The sequence below is a fragment of the Ischnura elegans genome, chromosome 4 (genome assembly GCF_921293095.1).
Source record: "Ischnura elegans chromosome 4, ioIscEleg1.1, whole genome shotgun sequence".
Classification (NCBI taxonomy): Eukaryota; Metazoa; Arthropoda; class Insecta; order Odonata; family Coenagrionidae; genus Ischnura; species Ischnura elegans.
In genome coordinates this window covers 40238672-40260530 of record NC_060249.1, presented here as the reverse complement: position 1 = coordinate 40260530, position 21859 = coordinate 40238672, and the positions used below count along the sequence as shown (strand labels likewise).

Sequence of the window (21859 nt, the reverse complement as noted above, 5' to 3'; positions counted from 1 at the left end):
CCCCTATAAACTTGTATTGATAAGTCCTCTTCCCTTTTTTCATCAGACAAGAGTATAGTCTTTCATTCCAATAAAATGAGACCCTTTGATGACACCTCTCTTTTCTTATTCACAGTAATTAGCATCTTTTTCTGTCTACGTAAGTAATTCCGGTACACTAGCTTTGATATATCTTACGAAGTTATGACTTTTGCGTCAGCTTAAGTTGCGGGAACGATCATTGCTGTTGCTTGGTTCTTGCATATACCTCTATCACAGTTGGCAGACGCATTTTCCCCGAAGAAGTTCCAATTTGAGGTTATAGTCCTTAATTTTTATTTCATGAGGAAAGTAGAGATACAAATCGGCTAATTTCTCGCCATTTTGATTTTCTTCGGATGAATTGATGAAGAAAATTTTTGATACTATTTTCCCGTGCAAGAATTGACGATGATGACTCAACGCTCGCCTACGATTCCCTTTTTTCCTATGTTGTCGAGTTTCTTTAGGGTTCAATCCAGCAGCCATCATCTTTCTTTTCGTCAGATTGTCTCTCAAAATACTTCTCATTGGGGGAACATTATGCTCCTCCATGCACTTACACGCAAAAATATCGCATAATTTAAAATGTACTTTTAAAATTGTTTGAGTCTTATACTTCAATAAAACCCTACTTTTGGCCTATTAGTAGTATTAGATTTTCCGTAAGTTTTAGTACTTCCTGTGGTACCGCTAAATCTATTTAGTCACAGTCATAATGGAAGAGAAGCGCGTCACCATAGTTCGCACACCTTCATAGCCACTCGAGAGGCTTCTTCATAGACCGTAGTCTCCTTTCCTGCGCGCTCAGGTCTAAAATTTTTTCATCACTTCTCTAAAAGTTGGTAACATCGATTTGTTTAACGCCGACGAGGCGCCAAATAAGGGACAAGTCGTCTCACTACGCATCGTTTTTTACCGTCTACCATCTTCTGATTTATATTATGAAAGATAAACGACCTCCTAGCAGCATGCGAGGGATGAATTTTGCTGTGTTAGAGGCGTGGGAGGGGGAGAAGCGAGCGTGGAGGGGAAGGGATCGGCCTGCGGCTCTGGTATCCGCAACGCTGCGTGGGCGTTGGAATATTTTCTTCGCGGACGCGGACTAAAATTAGGCATTTTGTGGCTAAACGGTGGCAGATACGTCAAAATGCACGAAATTTTTGCCCTAGAAGAACAGTAACTCGGTAACATCTATAGGGAATGATCATAAAATATTATATTTTTCGAATTTTGACCCTCCCCCCCTAAATTGCATTTGAGCGAGGGTCAGGGGTTCACGTACAGGTCTCAAATTTTTCAGGCCTAATTTTTGATCGGTCCCACAACTTTTTTTCATTGGGCCAGATGGATTTGAAAAAAATCGATTTTTGCGATCCGCCCTAGTGTGCATCGGTGCACATGATGAGCACATTATGCAGAAATTCACGCTTAAGTAATTATATACATCCTCTAATTCGCATGGTAAGGCACAATTCAGAGTTTAAAATCCAAAAGTTCATATTAAACTTCAAAAATCGCGAGGTAACTAAATAAAACGAATGGGGATAAAATTTAACAGTGCTTTCAAAAATTAGAAGAGAGAAAAAATTTTGCCAACACTGGGACTTGAACCCGGGATACTTCCTACAGGTTAAAGGACTAGCGCGCTAGACCGCACCACCACAGCGGTAGATGAGAAGTCAAGGTCAACAGTCGAACAGTCAAGGGATGTGATGCTTCGCGAAATCTTAACAATGACCATTTAGTCCCTGTTATACTAAATAAATATGGCATCGCCGTGCTGGAGAATATTGCACTTCTGTCAGCCGCACTTCATGCGATACATGTAATATGGACAAATATTGCTTTTCTGCTTACCACTCAAAATGGTACGTATACTCCCGCATACAACTCTATATCAATCTTCAGTTCATTTGAAACAAATTGATTCACATTTCATTCTATTTTATACTATATTACACTCTTGTGTGTTGTGAGAATAATTTCCAAATACGCATTATTTCATGTATTTTCCGAAATTGGGGAATGCATTTTCAACTGTTTTACTTATTTGCCATATAAAAATATTATTTAACCCTTAAGAGTGCCAACAGATTTTCTAGGTACAATGCCAAAAGAGCCGAGGCATTTTTGCTGATTTTGCAGTATGTTAGGGAAAAAAATCAGGTTTCAAAAACAAGTAAAGGTATATGTTCAAAAATTTTAGGAAATCTTTATTATACGTGGTTCCACCTTTTTATTATATTATTTGACGAATTTTTGGTAATATGAGTTAATTTATATAATTTGAAGAAAATATTTTATGTGAAAATAAAATGAATATTGACAATTGTATGATTATGTAGTTAATTATCAGCATCTAATAGCGACATTGCATTAGGAGCGCAATAGCGCTCCTGGCACTTTTCGCGAGAGATAGGAGGAGTGCGATAGTGTCCCTGGCACTCCAAGGGTTATATGTACCTTCAACAAATCCATTGATTGTTTCAACTCAAGGTTCTGTAATTTCATAACACTCCTGACGCAAACTTAACATAAATTTAAAATAAATTTTCTTGATGTGTATTTGACAAGGTTATTATATGAACATTATAAATTTAAATTTACCCCACATCTGTGAAATAGCATTGAAAAAATAAAGAAAATTTATACACTTAAAAACATCACACTTTACATCTAAAATTTTATGAATCGCTGGCAATGGAACACTTAAAATTATTGCTAAATTTTCAGCAATTTACTTTTAATGTAAACAAAAGCTTGAAAATAGTGTACATAAATAATAATGTGTGCGAAATATGTTTTTCTAGTGTTTTTTGAATGAACTCTGCAGCACAAATGCAAAAAATATTTGCTTTATCTGGCGAAATATTACCTTGCGCCATAAGATAACACATCCGCCCAATGTGACATTTATGTCACAGCATGTACCTCGGAAACTACATGACCAATCAATGTATTATTTTCAGAATGTCGTAATAGTGAGACCCTTAGCATTTTCCTAGAGTATCAACTATCAATCTCAAAAAAAAAAAAAAAAAAAAAAAAATACTTTGGGTGGATCCAGGTTAAGCAATGCAGTTTGAGACGTAGTTTTTGCCGTCATGCCTTCCAAGGTCATCGGTATTCACGGGGGAGAATAGGAGCAGTGGCCGGGTTGCTTATAATTAGCAACAACACAGAAAAGAGTCTCAAACACAATGGCTTCATTCCCTCCCAGCAGTCGTAGTCCCTCTACATCTCAGGAATACAATGCAGCAGTAGATAATGATTTCGGTAGGGCCTTAGAGAGTAAAAACCAAGAGAACAATGGCAAAAAATAGGAATGCGGGTAGAAAAAATCAAGAAGTTATCAAGAAAAACCATAAACCAAGAAGAGAAATTGAAAGAGGTCAATTGCTTTGAAAATGGAAAGCTTCAAAGTGATATTGCGCGGAAGTTTACACTCACGATACCTCATTCTGAATAAAGACGTACAGTGCAACCTCGATATAACGACACCCCACGGTGCACTAATAAACACTCGCTATAGCGAATTGTCGCTTTACTGGAGGTGGAGCAAATAATAGCCAATATACCTGTTGCGGACAGATATACAGAAACAGGAGTGGTGCGGCGACAGATAAACATCTATCCGATAAACGTAAGCATAAATCCAGACGAAAGGCGATGTTTTTTGCATCACTAAATTTCCTTACTCGAACAACGACTAACTATTCAAACCATTTATAAGCGCCGCACTGAATAAAAATCATGGAAAGCATTGTTTCGTCAATCACTATGCTAATGCACAACCGACGAAGTCATTTTTCTATGCACTTAATTAGTTCATTTACGTGATCATTCTATTATTTTGGTATTTTCCACTGAAAATTCAAAAATTAACTGACAAAACAGTATCGCGGTTATTTAATGCCTCAAAGGTTTCCATTGGTGTATGTTTATTGTTTCTGTACGTTAACCGGCAGTGAAGTGAAATAACACATTACATTTGTTTCTACCGGTGGAAGGTTGTATATCGTTCCCGCCGTGGAAGACTTTTTCTATCAGATAATGTAATATCTTCATCATCTACGATAAAAAGTTTGCTAAGCTTGAAAAATGATGTGATTAAAATTGCCGTTGTTGAAAAAAAGTTCCTTTTTGAGTGCTACGCTCGCGACGTATTTGAAATAATACACCGAGTTTACCACGACACTGCAAACGAGAGTCAGTTGTTCTGTGAGTTCTTACAGTGGCCACCAGGGGATGCTCGGCTACCCACGTGACGGAAAAGAGCGCCAGTACGACTCCGACCACTGACGCAAATAGTTCACCCTTGTGAATCCGCAACGGAGAATAAATACGTACATCCGGACAATTCACGTTCAGTATCATTGCATCGTACATTCTACATCATCGCTAAGGCGCACTACATACCTTTAGAGGCATCATTGCAAGAAATACCTCATACTGCAAGGGTTTTGTCGGGGAGTTGTATGTAAAAAAAAGTTCCGTTTCGTCTATGTTATATGACGCGGGGAATACTTCTAAAGATACTTATGATCGGAGTCCTCTCTTCCACGACTTCAGGTTTACACCGCAGGCATCACCAGGGGAGTTGTGAGGGGAGATAACGCTTTGGTGCTTCGCATTAGTATAATCAACCTTCCGCACTCTTAAAATTCTCGATTCGCAATCTATCCCTAAAATACTCCGCTTCAGGCTTGGGCGTAGCCCCTTTCTCAGAAGTTCCCGCAGATTTGAATGGGCAAAACCACCCGAACAAAGCTCCTTATAACTCTTCATCGTCTGGATTCCTTGGGCGCTTTTGTTTTTTTTTAATTTTGCAGATCGAATAGGAAGATAAATTAATTTCGAGACTCATATTACTCCTTTATTTTTATTTTCTGGCTTAGACGTGTTTGGTGTTTTTTGGCCATGGTGACTGCCATCAAATGCTTTCTATTCACGCAACTCACGGACGTGCGGGTATGCTGCCGACTGCTTTCTGCCGCCCGAGGAACAAAAGAAGATTAAGTATTCGCGAATGCTAATGCCACAATATTTTCACCAAAATTAACTACTTATTTATCGAACGACAGTTTACCACATAACTTTGAGACTGAGCACTCCATTAACTTCATTTCTAACAGATCGCTAGCAATTACAGAGGTTAAGGAGTCTTGATGAAAGTCTTCCGGCGGTGAAACCCTCGCTATGGCGAGAGCCAACACCAAAAGGGTCTCGTAAAAACGAATTTTTTAACACGCTTATTGTAGGGTCAATTGACGGTGCATCGGCTATCTCTCGTTATAGCGGGAGTGTCGCTATAGCCCGAACTCGCTTTAACGAGGTTCCACTGTAGTTAAAAACATCAGTGACCTCAACCGCACCAACTTCAACCAAGCGGTCAACACATACAGAAAGTTCAAAGTGAATCTGTACTAAAAGACGAGGGTGGTAATCACTCCGAGACATTCAGTGAAAGCTCCGGTTGGTTCCAGAATTTTAAATGGCAAGCAGGTATTTTCAGTGCAGCGATATAAGGTGAATCTGCAAGTGTTGATAACGCAGTCACCGCAACATTTTCTGATGAACTCCAAGCTGCGATTGTAAGTGGCTTCTTACCCCCTCAACTAGTTTTTAGTGTTGACGAGACGATATGGTTTTGGAAAAGAATGCAATCTCGTTCATTCATTGTCAGGGAAGGAAAACTGTGTAAGGTTTCAAGGCATTTAAATACTTTTTCACGCAGCTACTAATCCCTCGGGGCACTTCAATTTAAGCCAGTTATGATTTATCATTCATGAACCCTGCGAGCAATGAAATGGTATTCAAATTAGCACTAGCCTGTTATTCGGATGAGCGACAAAGGGGCCTGGGTGACACAATAATTGTTTTTAGGCTGATTTGAAAATTTGTCAACTGCCGGTGAACTCATCACGAACCCCTCAGATAGCAAATGGTAGCCTACCCGCACAACAGGAGGGAATTTCAAAAGCATGTACGAATTTTTTTTACGTGAATAAAAGTCTTTGAAGGCATGCCTAGTATCTTTAAAGATATTTTTAACTATAAAGTTTATATGAATAAGGTTTATTAAGGCTATTAATATGAATATATATGGTTTAGAGGAAATTCAATACCCAACAAGTATGCTACCAGGAACGCATCCCTATCTTCGCAATGTTAAAATGCTCTCATATAACGCAAATTCGTATAGCGCAAAGACCTCTAGGAACACATCCCTTGCACTATACGAGGCATGGGTGTATGTGTGTAGTTAATTTTATTTACTTCAACTGATAAGGACATATCCATGCACAAAATGGATGCCCTCTTGCAGAAATTTAGTTTTACATTGTTTTTTTTTTCAACTTAGGAATATAATTAAATTTATTTGATTCACATGGAAGGTGATAATTTATGTGGTGGGTTCGAGCACTGGCAGTCGAACAGGGCGACCTTCATCCCGGGGTGTCGGCCCATGTGTATAAATATGATGGCGTAGCGGGGGAGTTGTCGTGTTGTACTGTTACAAGATTGTTACCCTGTTTTTCGCTCTCTGCAATAAACCGAGTTCTCACAAGGAATTCCTCTAAGTCATTATGCCCATCAGCACAATTTAGAACTTTCAAAATATTCATCCAGGTAGTCAGACAAAGGCTTAAACTTTACAGCATCCCATTGTTATGTTGTGGTTGCAAAAGTATTTGTGTCTACTAGTGATGGGTCGATTCCAAAATTTTATCGATTCCGATCCCGATTCCGATTCTGACATTTCGATTCCGATTCTACCAATACAGATTCCATTGATTCTGACGACATAGGCTCCAAGAAAAAGACCACTTATAACTACAATGGAGAGCCCTGAGTAAAGTCATATTCACATATGATTAAGATTAAATACTACTTATATGAATCATGTAATATTTGGCCCTTGCCAACCAAATCAAACATGCTCATGCTCAGCCAGCAGGTTTTGATGTCTCCATGTTACAGTATTACTGCCTGCAGAAAATTGCCTTTTGCTACACAATTGTGTGACTGGGAAAGTACTTTCCTCCCAAAATTGCAAGATTTCGGTAACTTGAAGTACATCATCGATCTTTATGGATCTTGAATCCTCATGGAACTCAAGTTGCCTGAGCAAATGAACTAAAGAACTTAGCTTTAGTTTTGTAGAGCCAAAAATATCTATACTTCTCACGTCGTTTAATAAACCTTAAAAACTCTTGTTTTTTTAAGTTCAGGAAAGAAACTGAATGCTACAAATGAATACCACATCGGACGGACGCAGTAATAAAAAAGGCTAAAAGATGCCTTGTCTTGTCAGAAAACTCTGCTTTCTGCGCGGCTACAATAGTATCCTTAGTATTTTCACTCGAGTAATGCATTAAATGGTCAAGTCGATCTATACATAACCCTTTTTAACACCCTCAGTTTAGTGTTTTAAGTCAATGAAGACGATTATCCATGCTTTAAATGACGATTTTCAAGACTAAAGTTTTAAAAAACTTGAAAAAGCGACCTCAGTTACCGAGTTCCGCGGCGAGTAGCTCAGCCTTGACGCGCGATTGAAAAATCGCTCTTATTTCCTTCTTCGTAAATGTTTTTTTCCAAGATTTCTGCTTAGTACTCTTTAGAAATCTCTACTTTATATTGTGGTTCAAATTTTCCGAGTTATATTTTTCGTAAACGACAGATAGTTTCTACTTTATGTCAAATTTCAAGAGAAAAACGGGTCGACCATTTCGCGTTGTAAACCAGACAGATGAAAGCCAAAATCTTCAAAAGTCATAGGAAGTATGGACAAAGCACCAAGTGAAAGGAATATTACTATAAATCATACCAACGCAACACCACCTGGATAAATTTTAACATTTTCGAGGATTAACGAGATCGCGCGTGGTTTTGAAAAGTTGGTCATGTTTGGGCCACTGTATCATCACTAAAGCGTCGTATTTATGTAAAATGGCATATAAGTTTATACCTGGTAATGATTTATGAGTATTTACGCTAATTTTCATGCCTCTATCCCCAAAAAGGTGATTTTGGACTCGATTCCAGCTTTTTCCGATTTCGGACCGGTGTGCGCCGGGTCGGAAGACGATCGGCCGCCGCGGCTGGCGTAAATGTATTCGGCCCCGACAACTATAGGGTGTACAGCAAGTTAAAACTACCAAGCCAAGGCATTGGAATGACTTATCGGCTTTAAAATGCCCGCGAAAAGATACCCGTCTTCGAGAGGGGGTCGAGCACTACAGTAATATGGAGAAGCCTGATAGATGAATAGACTTTCTGTGGGAAAGAAATTAACGGGGTGTTTGGAATTTGAAGTAGCACTTCAAAATTTTTTATGCACAGTTGAAAATTTTTAAATTGTAATGAAACGATCATTGACATTTGTAAGGCCAAGACATACAATTACAGCATACTTCCAATTATCCAGCTGCGGTTTATCCGGATTCCGGATTATCCATGCATGATTTTTACTCTTGCTCAATTTTTTCCACGATCTTCATAAAAAAATAAAATGGGACGCAAAATCATCGGAATTACTGCATTAATGCTCGGATAAACCGGGCTTCTTATTTCCGTTAGAATCCCCTTCGTAAAATGGAAGCGATCGTGTGCTAGCTGCATTCACGGGAGCACCGTGCTCCTGTTTTCCAAGCCTCACAGTGCATGTCCGCACTCTGCTAAAAAGATCGCGAACTGGCGAAGAAAGCTCTCATTGAGTCTGGGAAGCACTCGAAAATAACAGAATAACTGCATAAATAATAATGTATTGTTTCTTTTACGTAAATTATGAACATTGCTAGACATTTAAGAGAAAGTTTGGGGTATACGTGTTTTCCGATTATTCGTGCCATCTCTCCCCATCATTAGCCCAGATAATTGTGAGTGTACTGTACATTATTTTTGGCTAAAAATTCGAGCTTAAATTTTACAACCTTAGTGAAGAGCCAGGCATATTGCAAAAATGATATAAAATTTTCAGCTCAAATATCATCTGATTCATTGATTAAACAACAAGGATTCTGTAAAATAAATGCAAAAGAAGCATAGAAACCAAACCATTGAGACCAATGTCAATGAAAATTTTTGTAAATTCTTCTCAGGGTTTACATCATATCTTGGGTAGAGACTCCAAGCTAATTCTTTGAAAGAGTGAAGTAAAGTATTATGAACATGGTTGTGGATGGATAATGCGTCTCCTAAAGATCACACAACTACCAATACAAGTAGGATATCAAATGCATTCTCATGACATCACACTCGTCTTTCATTCGAGAATTAATTTGAACATTTGCTGTAGGCCATGCAAAATCAGTCACTTCAATCAGGTTAGGAAAACCAAGCAAACTCATTTTACAGAGAATTTTCAAAAGAAAAAAGTCTATATGGCTAGAAGAAAAAAATTATGTTCACTGAAATTTTTTTGTCACCATGCATGATCACAGATCAGCAGCATGGCCTCATACCTCAATATAATTTTGAGATTCTTTAAGCTAGTAAAGCAACAATTTTTTGTAACAAATACAGTAGATGCAGTCTTCTGGCACAACTTTTATGTAAGGCCACAAACCTAAAATGTATAGCGTACTATTATTATCAGTCAATTTAAGAACATAGAGTTGTCAAAGTTTCTACAAGTCAAAAAGAATCGTATATGTTTAATGAACACAAAAATACCATTATCTATATAAAAATATAAGCAAAGGAAGAATAAATCATACTTGGAAGTGTTTCTGGTCACTAATTTCTAGTCTGCACTCTGAGCAAATACTTGAAGATAAATAATTATTTTACATCCACAAGTAAAAACCAAAGACTTCTGAATACAATCGCTTGAGGCAAGAGCTTCTACAAAGGATGTGTCACTGAAGGCTAAAAATTGGATTTGGTTGAATTTCCAAACAGTGAAATCATAATAAGAATTTATTTTGAACATTTAAACAGAATATAAAACTGCTAATTACAAGAAAAAATGAGAACATCATATTCAAATTATCTAAATACCATCTTCGTGAATGAGGGCATCCAATGCCGAAACATCAATGAATATACTAATTGTTTACTGAAAGCTTCCTTTTAACTTTTAAACCACAAATATTAAACATCTTACCTATGATATCAGAGTATATAAGATATTTTGTAATGCATTTCATGCAAATTGGATAGACTTACTCCTTACTTCATAAAATTTCATTAAATACTTTTTCACTAATCACTAAGGAAAAAGCTAAGGAAATTGATTATCAGTGCTGATCATAGGTTTAACAATTTAACTAAACTAAAAACAAGAAATTACATCACAGACCAAGAATGTAGGCAATACATTGAGAAATATTTCCTCACTTTTCATACTTCCTCTTAATTATTGATCTATAAAATTACACATTCACAATACAATATGTACCAGCTATCTGTGATTCAATAAATGCAGTAAGAGCAGGGGTAGAGCTAAGTACAACAAAAAATCATATATAATGAAAAGCATTTCCATACCTTCCATGATGATCTTTGGCATTGACTATTGAAAGATTGCCAGCACATTCCAATAAAAATTGCAATACTTTATGATGTCCATGTAGTGCAGCTTTATGGACTGGCGTATGGCCATCAATATTGTCTTTCACACATACAGTAGCATGCTGAGTACAAAGATGCTGCACGCAAAGAAAATTTCCTGATTGATAGTAAAATGAGGAAATTAGAAACAGCTTCAACAGAGAAAAACTCATTGAAAATACATAAAATTTATTAACACTGATATTATTATGCATATGTACCAGACTAGACAGATTAATCGAGGAAAATTGATATAAAACTGCATTTCATGATCTTTACTTATTGGATACAATGAAAAAAAATACACCATAATTTTCTGTACATAAAGCACACTCAGAAAAACGACACACTCAAGCTTTAAGGAACATCATTAGAGAAATATCATTTTCCCATGTATATAATGCATCTTGCTTAGAATGGACAGCATTTGCTAACATAAGGGTCATCCACTGTCCAGCGCACAGAAAAGCATCCCAGAGGGAAATATTTTCAGTGAATGGCCTTCCCACCGGCAATTACACACTCTTACTTCCCACTGGCAATTACTCCCACTTCTGTGACATTCTCTCCATCATAAGTCATTTATTTCCCCTCCTGCCAGTACATACCTGAATGTCTATGGAAGTATTTGCAAGCAAAACATGTTTTCCTATCTTTACATCTACAAACTACCCTGCAAGCCACCCCAATACCAATAGGCATATGTTGGGACACCAGCCATTTACAAAAAAAAAAGAAAAGGAAATGCAAAATTTGAGTTCCACCCAGCTTTTATTGAAGTCCTTTGCTGTTTGGGGGAAAAGAATTACTATGAAGTGCAGCTAGAATATAATGGTATGGGTTTTCTTTGAGATGAACAGTGCTATCCTCATGGTCAATCACCTTATTACTGAGTTGCCTGACATGCTCCCTTCATATTACAGCTTGTTGAATGTGACTAGCTTGCTCAGGTGGGCCACAGCTTTCATTTGTGTAGGACCATGTGTCTACTGCTCATCAGAAGAATGAAAAGTGGTTTAATTGAGCAACGTGATACGGTAAAATTTTACATGAAACTCGGTACATCCATTACAAAGACCCATTCCACAAAAGTGTAAGGGGATGAATGTAGGTCTTGAAAAGGGGTTTTTGAGTGCCACAAGCATTTTAAAAAAGGGTGTGAAGATATAAAAGATGATGCTTGCCCAGAACGTTCTTCAGCTTCAAAAAACAGAATAAAAAAGGAAGAAAATAGGACAAAACTACAGTTTAAGTTCCATACAGTTGCTAAAAATGTAAAAATCGACAAAGAATCTGTTCCACAAATACTACATGAGCATTTCAACCTGAGGGAAGTGACTACCAAAACCCTCCTGAACAAAAGATTGGATTGAAATTTGTTCCAACAGCTAGAAAAATATCAAGGAAGATCTTAAACCTTTGGAAAGAGTAATTACGTGTGACAAATTGGCCAAAAGAGGAGTGGAATGTCCCCAAGCTAGATGAGCTCCTGGTACTTGAATCAATTCCTTCATTTGCCATGAAGACAAATAGCGCAATGTAAATACAAGGATAAGGAATGATATCTATAAAGCTATACCCTGCTCTCAGATTGCTATCTCGGAATTCTTTCCCCCCCTCACACTCATTATTTTTTCTAAAGGAGTCTAAATTCATCTCCCTTTTTTAATCTGAGCAAGTAGGGGATGTCAGCTTCCTGGTTTTACCAGTTGCATACACCACTGCTGCTATTCCTTTCATACCTATAGAAAAATATCCTTGCTATGAAGAATTTCCACATGGCATAGTTTTCAGCATTCTAAATCAAAAGCTGCAACAGTAGCACAGGTAAAATTTATCCCGTGATGACATTCAAAAGGCATAATAAGCTTTTTTGCTACTTGGAGAAATAACCTGAGTATGCAGGAGAAAATATTGCCCTACCTTGGGTGAATAAGGAGTGGGTAAAACACTGGCGAACAATGTGAAATTTGAGTGGAGGTTTGAGCAGGGTGAGGCATTTATACGAGGGCTGTTATTTTTTCAAACTCCGATAGCTCAACAGAAACAATACAAGCTATAGGCCGGTACTGCACGAATAGGGCAACTGCGCATCCTCGACTCCACACTCTCAAGTAATTTCTGACCATAAGTTGCTAGTTTAAGGTTAGTGGCAATCGCATAATCTACACTGCCCCAATTGATTCTACCGCTAAGTGTGCACTGGGAAGCAACAGTCTGAAAGGTCGCCAAATGGCTTCAGCATTGACATGACTTGACCATCACTTACATCTTTATGCTGAAATAAAGATGTGGCTAGAAGGGAAGCATTTTCAAACAGGCGATGAGCTTCAGGACTAAGGCAACATCCATCGGAAGTCATCATCATGGCGGCAACATCTTGTGAAGAAGGTATCAAAAACCTAGTCCACAGGCACGATCAATTCCTCAATCGCAATGCGATTATGTCGAAAGGACACCACAAGTGCGCTCGGTATTTAGCTATGAAATAATTTTTGATCAATCATTTCGTCTTCTGTTCATGGCCCATCAGAGCTTGAAAAAAAAAACAGCCCTCATACTTCAACAAATTCCAAGTCTGTGAGAGCACTCTAAATACATGCACTCTAAAAACACCACTGGATGCCATGCAATCAACATGGGCAATTACGAGCATAAATGAAGACTATACAACTGTCCCTTCTCCTCTTTTAATGAGAGAGGAGCATCAGTACAATTCAAACCCATTAAGTATCCAGTTTCAACATGTAAGCGCGAATGCAAGTCTTACGGCGGAGATGAGGTAGATGGCAAAATCGTAGTCCCTATGCAGCTTTCGATTCCAAATTTAAAGTTTAAAAAGCTTCAAATCAAAAGTGAAATAGTAGTCACAATATTAGCATTAAGTCATGTGCAATCTTCAGGAGCAAGGATGAGGGAGGACAATTTCTTTACAACGCCTACGACCGGGATAAGCTCTGTCTACCAGCAATTAGCTTTGCATCAGGCAGGAGTCATAATAAGGCGTGTATGCCACTCCAAGACCAACAGAGGCTAATTTTGCATGCATATTATTTGCATGGGGAGGTTGATTTATTACTGCACATGCTAGCTTATTTTTCATGCAACTTTAAAAAGTGAAGTGGATTTTGTGGTATGATAGTATTTTAAGAATTCATTGAGAGGAATTATATGTGGCCAAAATGAGTTATATACCGTTTATATTATTTTTTCAAACACTGAGATAGTACAATATCCCATCATTAATACCATTCACATTATTAACCATGGATATAAAGTAAAATGGCTAGAAAATCATTACAGGTTGAGGGACCCATCAATAGCCAAAACATGATATGAATAATGTGGAAAATAAATATTCAATGTATGTTCAAAATTAACATCATGCTAGAAAACTATACAATTTTTTAATTTTGAAGAAGAGAGAAGTATATGTATGTACAAGAGCACCCCAAAACTCTATAGCAATTTTCATGGATGTAAACCAATCCCCATTGCCCAACAAAGAGTAAATATTCCTTTCAAACCATTTTATGGTATGACACATAAATCTTGTTACGTCTTGTATTATTTTTACTTATTTACATTTAATGACCGCAAATCTGAAGGACACTAAAATCTAACACAATTCACAACCACATTTCTTCAGACCTCATCTTTTGTATAATAGTAGTAGCGTTCACAAACATCCATGCCCTGGATAAGGGTGACTTACCCAGGTGGGACTCGAACCCATGACCTTTGGTTTGGCAGGCGAGGTCTTCACCCCGCTGCCACTGAGGCCAAACTTTTTGTATACATACTTCCAATCACACAAAAGTAGAGTCAAAAATATAGAACCCCAGGTTATTTTGATACTTTGAGTATAAAAAAACATTGCACGTTCAGTAATAAACTATCTCTATAATCTATGAACAATTGGTGTCTGAATTATCTGAAGTAAGGAACCGCATAAGCACCCCAAAATTCAGTAACAGCAAAGAGACCTTACAAAAAAGAAGAATTCGATGCTAATATACATGACTCCTAGCCATCACCAATTAAATTTTTCTGTAGGATGAAATGTCATACCTACCCTAACCTTTGGAAGTCAATCCAGAAATATCTTTGCTCCTCCAGGTATTGTATTTTCAGTTACAACTTTTTAGAGCAGCTGGTCACATAACATTTCATTAAAGGAAAAAACTGAACCATGAGAGGGTGAACAATAGGTAATAGATTTTACACAAAAAAGACCTAATACGAGGGAGATAATAAGGAATAGCACGTACTGTAATCAAAGACTAGGAATTATTTCCAAAACAGATAAGTTTAGAAAATTCATGGCTTCCATAATTTAGCATAATAATGCTTAACATCATTATACTGAGTACAAATGTTAAAATGAAATCAATAATTTATCTTCAGCATTTACAGTGAAGACTGAAATGCACTTAAAATCACTTTAAAAATCATGACAAGCAACAATGGCTTACTTATTGGCAAAATCAGCAATATTTTTAAGCATGATATGGGGAAAAATATGACGATTCTACAACATTCTCAGTGGGACTTAAACTGAGGGCACTGACTCTTTTCCAAATACCATTTTTACAATAAGATCAAAAAGTATTTAATAAATCACTAAAATTATTACCGCCAGTCCTATTATTCAAGAGAATAGCTCTGAACTAAAAAGAGAATTATTTCAAGTAAAATAAAATTAATAATATCTAAAAATAAATTTCCAACAACACATGAATAACTCAAGTAATTTAAAATACATATTTCTATTTACACTATAAATTACAAAATATGATTATGTACGAATAAAATGCTCATAACAAATTATGTATTTAAGTATTTTGTAAAAAAAAATAATTTGTTCGTAAATTATCACTCACCACAAGCTGCCGCCAATGCTAACGGTGTCCTTCCATTTTCTTCTTGAATGTTAACATTTTTGAAATATGGAAACAGCATCTGAAGAATAGCTGGATGATTGTGATAGGCCTAGGTGGGAATTTCAGAGTATCTTTATCAAATTTCTGATACTCTTACGAAAGCATATATTGTTATCTCCAGGCCAATCCACAGTTTTAAGGCTTGGATTAAATATTCATTTTATCAAAATACCATAAGTAATGCACACTTACAATTGAATGAGACATAGCCAAACAATTTTTTCCTGCATTGAATCATTGGAATGGAAGTCAGGGTACAATACAAACATGCCTCAATAATAATGGACATTTAACATAAAAACAAATTTTTCTTTTGTAATTCAAGAAAAAAATATATCCAATGAAGTTTGTTGTAATAGACTTCTTAATTTTCATTCAGAGACCCTTGTTATAACAATTTTAGTATGATTGAGCTCCCTTATCCAAATTCCCTAATCTGGGAGTACATAAAATCCAGAGATATTTCAAAGGCATGCCTTGTGGGAAACATAACTTATGTTGAATAATTGCTTTGGTCTTCACCTGCTGAAACTTTCCCACTTATAATAAAAATCTCCCTGCAGCATCTGCTGAAAATAGGTCACACAGTTACTCTTACACTTTATAGCCAAGTCAGGAATTGCTACATGAACTGCCAATGAGATGCAGAGATGATTTGACTCGCCCATGAAGGACATGGCCCCACAGGTTTGGTGAGCTGAGGAGCCAACGGAAGACTGACAAAAGCAATGGAAGACTTGTCAAATGTGTATTCCTTATTATGTACTTATATTAAAAAATGATTGCATATGTATAGGAAAGTACCGCATAAATATGAGCAGTAGAAATGGGGAGAGTCTCTTCGCTTTGTCATCCCCCGTACAAAGAAATCCTTTTCCACTCAATCTTAACACATCAGTCACACCCGATGAGTTGATGAATATTTGCACTGATGGAAGCCCCCGAGTGGTGGCGAGCATTGATGGAGTTGACAATGAATATAGCAGACAGCTCGTTTAACTACGTTAAACACAGTGTACATGGATGGCAAGGGAATTTTAAAACATTAAAAAAATTTTATTTATCACATTTTTTGCCTAATAACATTAAATTCTTGATATTCTGGCATATATTCATACATACATGTTATGTGTGTTCCTGTCACTCGGCAGTTTTTTAAATACAGTAGGTTCCGTTTAATGGGTCCACCGGTTACTTGGGGCAGCCGCTTATTTGGGCCTAATTTTGAAGAACAGAACCCAATAGAGGAATATCCCAGAGTATTCTCCGCTTAATTGGGCCATGAGTTGGCGAAATAGACTATACTCACGACGAAATTAAAAATTTTTGTTTTCAGAATACCATTTTTTATATTTTCCTCCTTTTATTCACTCTTATTTTTCAAAAATGTTCCTATCCTTGCCCTATTTTGAAAGCTCTTGTTGTTGTACTATCCACAAGAGGATAAGACTTTTCTTTAAAGGACTTAGTAAAAGACATTCATTCAGCGTCGCCCGAGACTGTGAAAAATATTTTTACATATAACTATTTTGTTATAATTCTTAAAAATTATAATAAATTAATTAAACTCGCTGATTTAATAATCAAATTAATATTTTAATAAACTTATGTTGCATTATAAACATACATTAGTCTTCTTTCTGTCATTTCAACGTTTGTTTATGCCCATATACAGGATAGTTCGCCTAATTGGGGCAGCCGCTTAGTTGGGGCAAAGTGCACAAGTACCCATATGTCCCAATTAACCGGAATCTACTGTACAACCTAATGGTTGAATATGACTGTTTGTAAATTTAGAAATAATTACTGTCTCACTAATCATATATTATTAGAAAATCAAACACATTGCATTTCCAAATACACCAAAGGATGAAGTTCGCCATGAAAAAATATTTCACTTAGCCGGGATTTGAACCCAGATCTCCCGATTGGCAGTCAGGTGTTTTAGCCAGTTACACCACCAAGCCATTTTCTCAGAGCGAACTTCGGGATGGGTTTTACCGAACAAGATGTTGATGCCATAAGTCCATACTGTGGCACATGTGGTGAGGGTCGTGCTTACTAAGCCACTGTCGGGGTGAAACACCCTATTTTGTCGCTGGTCGGCGACGACTTATTTCAAAGCACTGCAAGCACTGGGTGCAAAGTTAAATGCAAAGAATGAAGTTTAACCATTAAATTCAATTTCATCTCATTTTGTCATAACTTATCAAAGTCCCTTGTAAAAAAGATTGCAGACCCCTAATTATACTAATAACAACCAGATCACCCAAAATCCAGCAAGATCTTGAATCTAGCCTCACCTAAGTCCTGACACTGCCGGCTATGGGGTGCTCAACTGAATACACACATGTCAAATCAGTTACACAATGAAATAGTCAAACTCATATATGTAACAGCAGTTCATGAATCCTTTTACTAGATGATAATAACATGTCTCAATTGCATACTTACAGCCAAATGTAAAGGAGTAATCCGAGGCATATCAGGTCCATCGAGAAGAAAATGCTTTGGTAACGCTCCAAGGAGCAGATCCATTGGTTTAGAGTTATTACTACTAGTAGCTGCATAATGAATTGGGGTGAAACCATTGACATCTGCTGCTAAAGGGTCAGCTCGATGCTCTAATAAATATTCAATAGTGTCACTGAAAAGAGATATGTAGGATGTGAATCATTAAAATATATTTTTGTAGAAAAAACAACAGCAGTGGAAGCTCGTTTTAGTGAGTACATATAGTGAGACTCACATTGTAACAAGTACATTATAGGCAGTTTAATGTCAAAAGGCATATAATAAACATGTAAAAATATGGATTTAGCGTGGCCAAGAAGTCCCTGCCATAATACTTTGCCGAATATATTTAGGTGATCCTACTACAGAGGAGCCCACTTATATGAAATTATATATATTTATAAAATTTTTAGCCATTCCCAGAAAAAAGGCCTCTAAAACAGTCTAAAAATTCTGCCTCTTAAAAACTAGAAATATGGAAGAATCCTGCTTGTAACAAATTTTTGGAAATCCTACTCATTTTACATCTCTTTCCAATGGTAATAAACACTATGAACAAATTGTAATGTCAAAATTTCCAGGGGTTGTAAATGATAATTAAAATTAGAAATGGGTCAAATAGCATTTTTCTCCAATACGAATATTAAATTACTTTCCGAATACCTAACTCGAACATCGAATACTGCATTACTGAATATGCATTTTTCCACCAATTTTAAATATAAATGACAGTTGAAGTAAAAAATGTTGAACACTTTGCAAGTCATTCTACTATAATACAGCTCCTAAATGTTGATGCAACTATTACCCATGATTATATCAAACTTGCACGCATAGAGTACCACAATTCTTTCGTTATATTATTATACACTATTGAAGGTTATGTCATTGGTAATGCTTCACTGCATTTATGGAAAAACTAAAAATAAATAAAAATTGACAATAACTTTATAGTTGGAATATGTAAAATGTGAATTTCATCATGCAACAGGGAGTCAGAAAAGGAACAGTCAATCATGTATCCATTTGAATGTATACATACATCCTTCTTAGTGTTGTTCTCGTGGAGGCATCAGCATTTTACATATTTCAGTGCTTACTTTCATTGATAAGTTTTCAAAAAATATAATTAAAGAACTGAACCAACCAAATGTGCAAACCTTCATGTTAGGCTCAACCATTTTCTACGGATTCAAAGAGAAATACAGACAATCCGTGCCGGGTATTTGTAATTCAAATAATTCATAACTTTGAGTCAGCGAATGTCGAATAGTGTAAAAGCTGATTATTCAAGGTATTCGGTGATTTGACTATTCGAACGTCTCATCCCTAATTAAGATTCATGCTCATTCCTCTCCCCTACTGATCTCTACACCTATATGTTGACTTGACGATTTTGGTCCAGTGATCTTCCTTTGGGGTGAGTTACTCCATCAAGTATTAAAATGCCAATGCCAAGTCCCTGATGCTGGGGAATCCTACACAGCTACTGATCTGCCTTTACCGCAGATAGAGTTTGTATATTATCATGAGGTAAGAGGGGTTGAGGGTAGCTTTCTGGAAGTTTCCTTCTTTCCCGGAGAGTACTGGTAGCCAGGATGAGCTAATCTTTTGTCCTCCTCTGTTGATATTATTAGCATGCTTCCTTATCTCCAATGCCTCCCTCAATAATTTAGATTTAAAATGTTTCTGCTAAGTTAGGATATTTCTTTTTGTCATATCAAACCTCCTCCCTAACATCCTTCAACATCTTTCCCCATCCCAAAACTCAAGAAAACATATGAACTGAGTACTTGTAAGCTTCGTTCAACATTATGCAGTTGAAGTTAGAATTGTAATTGAGCTTTGCACACAGTATGATGGTATATAATTTTCTGAGCGAGCCAAGTTTGTGACACATGCATCAAAAAAGTACAATAAAACAATGACATTGGCACTTCAAGAGCTTGAAGCACACTGAAAATGGAAGTACTGGATAACTAAAGCCTTCTTCCATATGATCAAAACAAACCACCTATGATACCATCATGAGAAAAGCTGAGAAAAAATATTTGCCTTACTTAGGAAGGAGCCACTGTGCATGAATCAAATTCATTTTTTCTGACAGTTACCACATCAATCTATGAAAATAACAAACAAAATTGACATTACTCAAATTATTAAATCAAAGAGACAACAAAAACTACTTTCCCATTTGCCATTTTTATCTTTTTTTTAAATAATTTCCCTTGATATCAAGTAATTCAGGAATGTGATAATATGGTTGAATAACCGGATGTTAACACAACATTACAGCAATGTCTTGAGGCTTAGATGCTAGTGGTGTAGCCAGGGGGGTCCGGACCCCCCGTGAAATATGAAAACATAATTATTTTCCTTCATCATAGGAAACAAAATATTGAAAAATCATGAATTTAAAAAATATTTCTTTAACAAATGAAGTTTTTTCGATTATTAAAAGTGTTGAAATTAGTTTAAAACCTTCTACTTCGTACCCTGTTTTTCAAAAATTTTTCCCCCTGGTTTTGGACCCCCCCCCCCCCCCCATTGAAATTCCTGGCTACGCCACTGTTACATGCAATGCATTTGTAGCATACATAATCTTAAGGGCATTAGATTTCTAATGTCAACAACATGATGAATAACATGACTTCAATCTTCAATAAGTTATATCATATACTTACACAATTGCATCAATCCTATCATCATACATATCACAAATGCAAGTAAGGTGCAAAGGCGTCCGTCCAAGGGAATCTCCGGCTTTGGTTGAAGACCCAACACCAACTAATGCCATTACACAATCAATATGAGCTTTTGCAGCAGCATAATGAAGTGGGGTGAGCCTGATATTGTCTTCTGCTCTAAAATCAGCTCCACTGCTTACTAACAGGTCAAGACAGTCAACTTTCCTGTTCATCCCAAGAATCAATTCATATATAAGAACAATTAAAAATTTACTACATTAAAAAAAAGTTACATTAACCATTTCTATCAACTTTCAAGATAAATACATTATTTTTTCATTAGATATTCACTTTCAAAGCAAAAATCTATGGTATTCTGAAGAAATAATAACACATTTTTGCCATTGGTCATACTTTCAACATAGGCCTGTGTTATAGAGTAAGTTAAATTCACAAAGGCAAGATTCTAAGGGCCGCTATTTTGAATGAGATTGCAACCTCACTATCTATTTACCAAGATAGCAGGAAAAGTCACAATTTTAAGGATTATTGCAACCCAATTGCATTTCAGCATGCTGAGTGGAGTAATCACTGCTGAAAATGCAATTAATGTCGTAATTTACAAGATTTTGGAAGATTACAGAGTATCACAAATAATCATCAAAACATGATATTTCCTGCATTTGCAGTATGAAAATAATATGAGGCACAGTGATGGATTAAAATTTACAACTAACCTGTGATTTTTTTACCAGCAACCAAAAGTTCTTGAAATACTCAAGAAACATCATTAAAGCAGGGTATTTAGTGGTAAAAAACTAAAAAGTGAAATTCGTTCTGCGTGTATAAAGTTAACATCAAAGTTCTTTGACTTTGTAAGCAGGGTTGTTTCCTGCATTAACCGTGTTAGTAAAAAAAAACCATCAAGCTTGGTAAATAATTGAAACATGGCCAGATTCTAAAGAAGATACATAAAATATTTCCAATTGGTAGCTAATCTTTAATTATTACACACACCAGTCTGCATCCATGTCAACAGTTGTATCAGAATAGGTAAACAAAGCTTGCCATTGACAGTAGTAGAATACATACATAGTACACAGGTGATATAATTATATCTGATAATGCAAATTA

The 21859-nt window shown here is 36.5% G+C and overlaps 1 protein-coding gene across 1 annotated transcript in view; it reads right to left on the bottom strand.

Annotated features, from left to right (window-relative positions):
- LOC124157311 (serine/threonine-protein phosphatase 6 regulatory ankyrin repeat subunit A-like) overlaps nt 1-21859 on the bottom strand; it is a 90244-nt gene that overhangs the window by 27636 nt on the left and 40749 nt on the right. The window contains exons 9-12 of the mRNA XM_046531934.1: nt 20723-20950; nt 17979-18171; nt 15465-15573; nt 10519-10699 (exon numbers count right to left, since the gene is read on the bottom strand). Of these exons, the coding sequence (XP_046387890.1) occupies nt 10519-10699; nt 15465-15573; nt 17979-18171; nt 20723-20950 (711 nt within the window). The remainder of the gene's footprint in view (nt 1-10518; nt 10700-15464; nt 15574-17978; nt 18172-20722; nt 20951-21859) is intronic.